The sequence below is a fragment of the Nicotiana tabacum genome, chromosome 8, assembly GCF_000715075.1.
Source record: "Nicotiana tabacum cultivar K326 chromosome 8, ASM71507v2, whole genome shotgun sequence".
NCBI lineage: Eukaryota > Viridiplantae > Streptophyta > Magnoliopsida > Solanales > Solanaceae > Nicotiana > Nicotiana tabacum.
Genome location: NC_134087.1, coordinates 194,685,704 through 194,696,226, shown reverse-complemented (window position 1 = coordinate 194,696,226; position 10,523 = coordinate 194,685,704). Strand labels below are relative to the sequence as shown.

At 34.6% G+C, this 10,523-nt stretch overlaps 2 protein-coding genes across 2 annotated transcripts; both read left to right on the top strand.

The window, feature by feature from the left end:
• The first annotated feature begins 3,327 nt into the window (after window positions 1-3,327).
• On the top strand, window positions 3,328-4,539 carry LOC107814666 (F-box protein At3g07870-like). The gene has a single exon (XM_016640114.1). The coding sequence runs from the start codon at window positions 3,328-3,330 to the stop codon at window positions 4,537-4,539; it is 1,212 nt and encodes a 403-aa protein (XP_016495600.1).
• A 3,084-nt stretch (window positions 4,540-7,623) lies between these two features.
• Window positions 7,624-8,350, top strand: LOC107814667 (F-box protein At3g07870-like). Its single transcript, XM_075220763.1, has 2 exons — window positions 7,624-8,088; window positions 8,165-8,350. The coding sequence occupies exons 1-2, from the start codon at window positions 7,624-7,626 to the stop codon at window positions 8,348-8,350; spliced, it is 651 nt and encodes a 216-aa protein (XP_075076864.1).
• Window positions 8,351-10,523: the final 2,173 nt, after the last annotated feature.

Sequence of the window (10,523 nt, the reverse complement as noted above, 5' to 3'; positions counted from 1 at the left end):
CGCAAGCTCCAGCTCGTTGATTGCTGCTGTCCGCTACTTCTCCTTGTTTGTCCATTCAAATGGTTTTGGTGCGATATTTGTTTCCGGGCAGATTTGTTTTCGTTCGAGTTCGTCGTTGGTCATTTACGGTTAATTGGTTTAAGTTTTATTTCGTCCGTAATTTGTTTGATATTTTCAGATTTAAAATTAGTATAAGTTTGTTTCATTTTTCTTATTTATTTTTAGATAAAAATTGATTAGTTTAATTATAATGTTGTTAAGATTTAAGTTGAAGATTCAATTAAATATTTTTCAGTTTTTTTTATTAATTTAAAAGGATTTAATGTTAATATAAAAGAATGTTAGTTTAAATCGTTTGAATCCGTTGTTTGTTGTAGATTAAATTCGTGTTCATTTTGTTTAAAGTTCGTCTTTAATTTAGTGATTTAATGAGAAGTTATGTTTTGGTTTTTAATTTTTTGAATCATGTATCTTTGTTATAATTTTATTGGAGTTAATTAAAAAAGATCAATTGATTATTTGAAGTTTAGTGATTTGAATATGTTTATTTGTTTTGTTTAAGCTTAATTCGAATTTGAATAAAACTTGCTTGTTATTGTTGTTGAAAATTTTCATTTATGTTCATACTTTGTTTGATTGTTCTTGAATCCGAAATTAGTATAAGTTTGATTTTCTTGTTTTTTGTTTATCATTTATGATTATTTCTTCAGTTTGCTTCATGATCTTGTTTAGTTTTAATATAGAAATTATTGGTTGTAATGTTGTTAGGTTTAATTTTAAGTTCAAATGATTATTGAATTTAGAAATCTGAATATACATATTTGTTGTTGTTTAATTTGAAAGTAGGTTTGTTTGTTGTTAAAAATATTGTTCAATCAAAATAATTTTAGTTGTTCTTTGTTGTTCATCATTTAGTTTGAATTTGTTGTTGAAAATTGTTTAGAAAATGGTCATTTGCTGTATTTTGGTTGAGATTGATTAGGTGAATTGGTTATAGTTGATGGGGTAGTTTGGTAAATTGCAGTACGTTCAGGGGTAAAATGGTAATTGCAATAAGGTCAGAGGGGTAGTTTGGTAATTGAACATTTTGAATAATTCTTTATGTAAGCATGAGGGAAAAAATGTAATAGGGAGGGGTTTGATATAATTGTTTAATATAATGGGGGACAAGACATAATGTAGTGGGGGGAATATTGTAATTGTTTATGTTAGGCATGGGAGACAAAATGTAATGGGTTGGGATTGATATATTTATTTAATGTAGTGGAGGACAAAGCATGTAGGCATGGGGGACAAAGGTTTAAAATAAAGAAAACATTAATTAGTGGGGACAAAGCATGCCATTGGGGGAATATTTTGGGTTAGAGGTTCAAGACAAGAGTCTTGCTATAAATAAGAGTCATTCTTGACATAAGGAGGGGAGGAAAAAAGGAGAAGATCATTATTAGGAGGATTATTTTCTAGAGAGATTTTTGGGGAGAATATTTTTGAGAGTAATACATTCTGAAAATCTGATGAAGTGTGATAGAGTTTTGAAAAGAGAAAGACAATTTGAACTTTCACTTTAATAATTTTTGTTTGTCTTTCCTCGAGTGTTATTCAAAATCAGTAAACTACTGCATTTTGTATCCGTCTCTCTTCTGCTTTGACTGCGATTGCACTTTGGTATTGCTGATTTTTGAATCTGTTGCTGGGTTATTCTACTGGTTGTTACTGGTTTTGCGGTGTTGCTGAACCTGCTGTTGCTGTGTTATTACTGTTGTTGACTCATACTTCTTTTCTTCTTGTACTTCCATTTTCAGGTACACATTTGTACACTCTCGGCTTGAAGCGAAATGAAATATTAATCAGGCTTTGTTCCTGTTGAATTCCTCCTGTTTAGATTTGTGTTTGAATAGAATTTTCCTTTCTTTGTATAAAATGTAGTTGATTGATTAATGAGTAATGAGGTTGCATATGTATAACTTCTTCATCTAATAATGTTAGTTTAAATTAATCTAAGAATAGTTAATCTGTTTTGATATTATTGTGCGTCAATCTCATGTTCCAGTGTTATTAAATAATAGAATATAGAACGGAAGCAATCTCTCTTTGTACAAACTCGATTGCAATTTTCCATTTGCATTAGCCGTAAACTAATAACTAATAAGTTACGTATTTTTCAGCATGTAATTAATTGAGGGATTTTCTTTTATTTTTAGAGACGAACTTAATAGAAAAAATGTAGTCACTATAGGTTTATCCTTTTAAATAAAATGAGACGAGCCTCGCCAAATAAAACACACAGATTGTGGGGCCCTCACAAATGCATGCGTTAATACTTAGAATTCGGGATCGGCCGCTTAGCGAACTCCACGGCCTTACCCAAAATAATAAATACGCTAATTGCTTTAGGCGCGCATTTTAATAATCTTACCTTCTTAAACTCGGGTGTGCATTTCATGCGACCCAAATCCAAATCCCAAAACATTGAATAAAAATGTGTTCCGGATTGCGGGTGCATTTCATGTGACGCAATCCAAAGACATGTTTTTAAACGATGTTCACATTCTTTTGAAATATAATAATAAAAGCGGTAAAGAGTTAAAACTTGCACATGAGCTCATAATTGTATAAAATCAGATAAATAAGCCGAATATGACAATTGAGCGACCGTGCTAGAACCACGGAACTCGGGAATGCCTAACACCTTCTCCCGGGTTAACAGAATTCCTTATCCGGATTTTTGGCGCAGACTGTAATATGGAGTCATTCTTTTCCTCGATTCGGGATTAAAATTGGTAACTTGGGACACCCTAAATCTCCCAAGTGACGACTCTGAAATAAATAAATAAATCTCGTTTCGATTGTCCTTTGATTGGAAAAAACTCCTTCGCCCCTCGCGGGACGGAAGAAGGAGGTGTGACAATACCTATAAATCATCTTACTATGAATAAAAAAGAGTTGTATATTCTTTTGGACGGCTAAACTTATCTACATTGACGATTACACAAATTCAATAAAAATAAAATTTACTTTTCGCAACTCTTTATAGAAAGAAATGGGAAAAAGTCTTGAACCGCTAATAATCAAGCTTTAGCCAATGTTTCAAAACTAATTTAACATTAGCTGCTTCTTACTCCCTCTGTCCCAATTTATTTATTGAATTAGTGTAATCATCGATGTGGATAAATTGAGCCGTCCAAAGAGAATATACACTGTTTACTTGTGGAATTTAGTACTACAAGAGTTCCTAAATTTCCACGCCTCCTAGTTGTTTTCTCAGCACATCTTCCTCCATTTCCTAGCCTTTTTTGCTTAATCTTTCTCTGCCCGTTTTTCTGTGTTATGGATATACAAACCAAGAAACAAAAGTGTCAATCTGAACAAACTCACCCCACATATGGATTTAATTGCCTACCTCAAGAAATTGTCCTTAACATAGTTTCCAGGCTTCCCATAACATCTTTAGTCCAATTCAAGTTTGCTTGCAAGTCATTTTTCAACTTGTTAAATGATAAAGAGCTTGTGAATCTGCACCTGTCTCGTACTGTAAAGAACGATCCTTGCATTATTTTTCACGCGGATTATCCTTTAAGGAATCAGCTCTACTTTCTTGAATTTTCTGATAATGGTAAGGAAGAGGTTGTGAGGAAAATCAGCACCCCTTTTGCAAACTCTGTGCCTGAATTTAAAGTGGTTGGCTCATGTCATGGATTGTTGTGCATATGTCATTCTCTGTTTAGTAATGAACTTTATGTGTGCAACCCTTTTACAAGGGACTACAAAGAGCTGCCTAAATCAGTAGAATTTGAGGTGCAAAAAGTGGTTCTTGGATTTGGTTTTCATCCTATTACCAAAGAGTACAAGGTGATCAAGATTATAAATTATGCAAATATGTATAACCATGTCTCTTGTCGCTATCGTAGGTATCGACCTCCATACTTTGGTAAATCAGATGTTCAAGTATTTAGTCTTGGTACCAACAGATGGAGAAGTGTTGGGCAAGTCGTTTATCGGTTTGATCCAAGTTCTCAAGGAGTTATGTTAAATGGGAAGATGCATTGGTTGACTCAATTTGGTAAGTATGATGGACGTCGTGATAGGCTTATTGTTTCCTTTGATTTAGCTGATGAGGTATTTGCTGAAGTTCCAATGGTTGATTTAGGTGTCAATCCAAGAATTAAGAAGTTGCATCTAGCAGTTATTGGAGATTGTCTTGCTGCCGCTCTAACTTTGCCTCACCAAAATGTGGGAGGAATAGAAATTTGGGTAATGAAAGAATACAATGTGAAAGAGTCTTGGGTGAAGGAGTTCATGATTGGGGCTTATACTCCAACTCCAAATGCTGTCACTCAGCATTTGCAGCCATTGGTAAAATTTCTACGCCTTTTGAAGAATGGAGAGATCTTGTTTGAGTATAAAGGTGGCAATTTGGTTTCATATGATCCTAAAAATAGTATTTTTAGGACTCTAAAATTTCAGGGAATGCCTAATTTGTTTCAGACATGTGTTCATATCGGTTGCCTTAATTGGATTGATATCCCACCTTCTAATTAGATCATCAAACTTATTAGATACCTTCCCGTTGGAAACTTCCTCATATGTTTAAGCATATATTACTTCTGTTTCCTTTTAAAGTCATTTCCCTTTGTTTTTCATTCTTAGAAGGTGTTTGGATAAGCTTATAAGCTGGTCAAACTAGCTTATGAGCACTTTTAAGCTTATGTACGCGTTTGGTAAAGTTAAAAGTGCTTATAAGCCAAGTACTTAAAAGTCAAAAATTAGCCAAAAGCCATAAGTTGGTCACCCCCAACTTATGAATTTTTGGCTTATAAGCACTTTAAGTTTGACTAAAATTTTTACTATTTTATCCTTAAAATATTCTTTTTTAGAACAAAACTCCTATATCGATACTCACTGCCTCAAGTATTCAACCTACCCCTCCCTCCCCTCCCCCCCGACCTCTTCAAGTCTGCAATTCTCATTGACTATTTAAGATAAGCAAATTCTCTATTGCTTTGCATTTTTGGTGTATTGCTTTCTAAGTATTGTGGTGATGAAGACAATATTTGTTTCTCTTCAAATAAATTGTCTTATTTAGGTTTATTTTTTACTGAAAATTATTTGTCAGTTTATTAGTTATTATAACTTATGATTATATGTTTATCATAAAATAAATTATATTTATCATAAAAATTATCTTATTTAAGCACAATTATATTTAAAATAAAATGACAAATAGAATATTTTATATTTGAATCGATCCGGAATCTAAAATTTTGAAGAAATTACCACTACTAAATAAAATAGATTTTAGCGACAGACAAATTCTGTAACTAAACAGAAAAATTCGTCGCTAATCTCATTTAGCGACGGATTAGCGACGAATTATCAAAAGATTCTGCTAGCTACGAGCGTTTTAGCGACAGATTATCGACGACGTTCGTAGCTAATTTCAGTTTTTTTGTAGTGTACGCCCTTATAAGTGTAAATAGTTCTAAGGTTATTTAAGTCATTTTAACAGAAAAATAGCTTATCAGCACTTTTTTTTATCAAATACTGCAACAACTTATTATCAATTTCAGCACTTGTACCCAAACATGTAACTACTTATTTATTAAATCAGTTTCAGCACTTAAAAGTGCTTTTCAGCACGTAATGCTTATCAGCTACTTCAAATTAGCTAATCCAAACGGGCTCTTAGTACATTGTTGCTTTGTTTTGTAAAATAGTTCTCTGTGTAACATACAGAAGAAGATGTTGATTTTCAGTGTATGTCTAAAGATTATGTGATCTTCTGAATCAATTAATAGGACTTAAGAGTCATCTTTGTTTTATGAATTGTGACTTATAACATCAAACTACAGGTCAATTATGCTTAACTACAGCTGCAGGCAAATGCTTAGATGTTTTACAGTCCTTTTCTTCATCTCATACTAGTTGTTGTTTTAGTTGGATAAACAACTTCCAAAGATTTACAAAAACAGAAAACATTGTTGCTAAATCGCTAACTAGTTGGGTCGAATCATCTATATTTATTATACTTATTTGGGTTGAATCTAGGGATTCTCTAAATCTTGTACCTAACGTACTATCTCTTGCCGATAACATTAGTCAAAAGCTAATTGACATGCCCAATTATGCATACCAACATTAACAGGTCCATAGACCCCAAAAGTTTATCACTATTCATCAATATGTCCACCGGATTAGATAACATCGTGTATGAAATTATATAGCCAATTACAATATATTTGGGATTGAGGCGTTTTCGTAGCCTTCATTTTAGAAGTAACAACAGGTTTTTGCATCTTTATATTCTCTGAATCCCTGAAAGGATGTTAAATGGCGTAAAACTTTAATGTCAAATCACTAAATCAGTGTTCGACCTAAAAAATTAAGCAGAAATTATCAAGACTCAAATGATTTTAATAATAAGCATTACCTTTCAATTTCATCCCACAGTAAGAATTTCAAGCTTTAAATATTGAAAAATCATGGTGTTTTTGGTGACGAAAAAATCTACTTTGTGATAAATTTAAAAATGGTGACAATAGTTAAAGACCAGGCCTTTATTGGTACAACCGATGCAATTTTGTGAAGGTCGTATGGGTAAAACTTTCTAACCGCATGAGGTCATTGGGCCAATATTATCTAAATCAGTAAATTTTTTTCTTGCCTCTACATTAGTAATTCAACTCTAATCTTTTAGGTTTGACAAGTTAACATTCCGGTAAGACTTGATGTAAAGGATATTTGTTGGCATTTAAAAATTTATAGGATTTTAATTCATAAAAGATTTGGATTATATTTTATGTTTAATACATACTAGTTCAAATGAAATATTAACAATGGTCCGTTTACAACTAATACATCTTTATTTTAAATACTCAAAAGAGCAACTCAAGAGTCTTGTGCACAACTAACAACGCAGGCACTAAATGCATTACAAGTTCCTATAAAAAAAATTCTCCTCGAAAAACAAAAAAGACATTTGAAGAACTGAAAAGTACCAGTATTTGCAACATTTCCAAATAAATGCAGTAATTCCAACAGACATCCAAAGAACAAACTCTTTTGTTTACCGCTATAAGAATTTCCGGAGTTCCCATTTTTCTCATTTCCAAAATCTTTATACTCATCTTTGTGTAACTATTTTTTGTATGTGTCTATGGACATAGAAACCAACAAACAGAAGTTTCAATCTGATGAAGCTCCCACACGATATGGATTTGATTCCCTACCTCAAGAACTTGTCCTTGACATAGCTTCTAGGCTTCCCATAACATCTCTACTCCAATTCAAGTTTGTTCGCAAGCATTTTACAACTTGTCTCATGATGCAGAGCTTGTGAATTTGCACCTGTCTCGTGCATTAAAGAACGATCCTTGCATTATTTTTCAACTGGACGATAATCAGCTTTACTTTCTTGAACTTTCTGATCTTGGTAACGAAAAAGTTGTGAGGAAAATCAGCACCCTTTTGTCAAACTTTGTGCCTGGATTAAATGAAGTGATTGGTTCATGTCATGGACTATTGTGCGTATGTGATTGTCGGTTTACAAATGAACTTTATGTGTACAATCCTTTTACATGAGGCTACCAAGATCTGCCTGAGTCATTAGAATTTGGTGTGCAAAAAATGATTTTTGGATTTGGTTTTCATCCTATTACCAAAGAGTACAAGGTGATGAAGATCATATATTATGTCAATTTGTTTCGTGATGACGGCCGTTCATTTAATGTTTCAAAAGTTGAAGTATGTACTCTTGGTGGCTACAGTTGGAGAAGAATTGAAAAAGTTGATTACCTTATTCATTCAAATTATCAAGGAATTTTTTTAAACGGGAAGATGCATTGGTTCACTCGATTTGGAAAGTATAATGGACGTCTTGATAGGCTTATCGTTTCCTTTGATTTAGCTGATGAGGTATTTGCTGAAGTTCCAAAGGTTGATTTTAATGCTGACCTGAGAACTGATAGCTTCCATCTTGCAATTCTTGGAGATTGTCTTGCTGTTGCTATAACTTTGCCTCACCTAAGATCGTGGAGGAACAGAACTTTGGGTTATGAGGGAATACAATGTGAAAAAGTCTTGGGTGAAGGAGTTCGTAATTGGGGCTTATACGCCAACTCCAAATTCTGTCACTCAACATTTGGTGAAAGTTTTATACATGTTGAAGAATGGAGAGCTCTTGTTGGATTATAAATGTGGCAATTTGGTTTCATATGATCCTCAAAATGGTGTCTTTAGGACGCTAAAGTTTCAAGGAATGCCTAATTTGCGTGAGGAGTTGCCTAATATGTTTAATGCAATTGTTCATGTTGGTGGCCTTAATTGGATTGATGAACCACCAGCACTTCTTTGAACTTATCAGATACCTTCATATCGAAAAGCTACATTAAAGAAACCATCTGTGTAATAATACCTAGTTTTCAGGTTGTTACTTGAAGCATGTTTCTGTTTTCTCAAAAGAATGTCATATTTATATTAGCAGTCCTTTTATTGTTCCCGGGACGCAATATTTCTGGCGTTTTGGCCCATTTCGTAAAAAAAATTGAAAAAGAAAATATTTTCAAAAACCAACGGATTTCGCCACAGATGGTTTTTGTCGAATTTTTAGTAGTTGAACCACCAGACTCAAAAAGATTTTGAACCCTCTTGACCACTAAGTTATGCTTTTGGGTTATAGCAAGAGGATTCAAAATATAATATATAGAGACACAAAATGAATTTACCTTATATGTACAGTGCAATTTTTCAACGAAGAGCGTTCACCCCTTAAAACTATCCTTGGGAGTACATGACTTATTTTTCTTTGGTTTCTCCCCTAGTGTTCGGTGCCCACTTTTGAATACCGAGTAATTTGTGATCCGCTCCTCGTAAGGCCCTTTAAAGGGAGAAGCACTCTCTGCTAGAAAGCGTCGAGTATATGCCTCAAATCCAAGTGCTGTATTGGTCTTTGAACGCATATTTCATGTTTCATTTCTGGGAGAAAAGATACCCTAATATCAACATTTTCTAGGTTAGAGAGTTACAATTCAGCATTTGGTAGCCAATTTTGCTACTGCAACAATCGCGCGATTCCTCTCATATTGCTTCATCACTTCATAGTATAGTTTCAACGAGTTGTTATTGTGAAGACCCAAAAGGGTCATCACTCGATTTACAAGTAAATTCTGTGTTCTGATGCCTTAGAAACCTCCTTTTCTCTTACTTCGATTTGCGTGCACGGTCCGGACGTATATCCAGAACATTTTTATGTGAAAATTTGATAAAAATGCTAATTTTGCCTTTAAAATTGAATTTAATTTGACATCGGTCAATATTTTGGGTAAATGGACCCGGACCCATGATTTTACGATCCTGAAGGGTCCGTAGAAGACTATATGGGACTTGGGCGTATGCCCGAAATTGAATTCCGAGGTCCCAAGCACTAGAAATAAATTTTTGAAGGAAATTGTTTAACTAAAATTATAAGAGTTTTTGGAAATTTAAATGTGTTTGAATTTGATGGTATCGGGCCCGTATTTTGGCTCCGGAGCCCAGTACAGGTCTTATATGATATTTAAGTTGTGCTTGTAAAATTTGGTTAAAAACGAAATTCAAATGACGTGAATCGAACCCTCGGTTGTGAAATTTGAAACTTAAGAGTTATTCAGATTTTTCTTTGATTTTGATGCTAAACTCGTAGTTCGAGGCATTATTTTTGCGATTCGATTACACGAGTAAGTCCGTATGATATTTTTAGGGTTGTATGCATGTTTGGTTTGGAGCCCCGAGGGCTCGGATGAGTTTCGCATAGGCCACGGAATGTTTTTACACTTAGAAAAGTTGTAGGTTTTGCTGCTTTAGGTGCACAGACGTTTTGTGCATCGCGATCGCATAGTAACTCTCGCGATCGCGAAAGGGAACTGAGCTGGGGTGAAATTTTTTCTATGCGAACGCAAAGAGAGGGACGCGAACGCGAAGCACTTGGGGGACCTGCTCTACGCGAACGCGACCCATGTCCCGCAAACGCATATAGTAAATTGGGGGTGGGTTGGGTAGTCGTCATTTCTTCTACGTGAACGCGTGCGTGCGGTCCGCGAACGCGAAGGTCAGGGGGGCCTACCCTTCGCGTACACGTAGGAGAACTCGCGATCGCGTAAGTCCTCAACGGGCAGCTCTTCGCGAACGCGGCAGGCCCATCACGAACGCGATGAAGGCCTGCGCAGTCTTTTAAAACAGTAGCAAAAACGGGCAGAACCCATTTTCTTTATATTTTCGAACTACCAAGACCTAGAGGCGATTTTCTTCACACAAATTCATCCCCAAAGTGCTGGTAATCAATTCTAAACTTGACTCTTTCAATTACCCAACGGTTTTCATCACATTTTAATCATAAATCAAGAGTTTTCATGGTAGAAATTAGGAATTTGGGTAGAGTTAGAGCTTTTTGAATAATTAGAATTTAGACCTCGTTTTGGGGGTCGGATTTCGAAACTAATTACATATTCGGTATCATGGGTGAATGGGTGATCGGGTTTTGATCCGAACCT

Coding starts and splice junctions, on each gene's coding strand:
- LOC107814667 (XM_075220763.1), top strand. CDS start 7,624: ATGATTTTTGGATTTGGTTTTCATCCTATTACCAAAGAGTACAAGGTG. Junction 8,089..8,164: donor AAAAAGTCTTGGGTGAAGGA/GTTCGTAATTGG, acceptor TACATGTTGAAG/AATGGAGAGCTCTTGTTGGA.
- LOC107814666 (XM_016640114.1), top strand. CDS start 3,328: ATGGATATACAAACCAAGAAACAAAAGTGTCAATCTGAACAAACTCAC.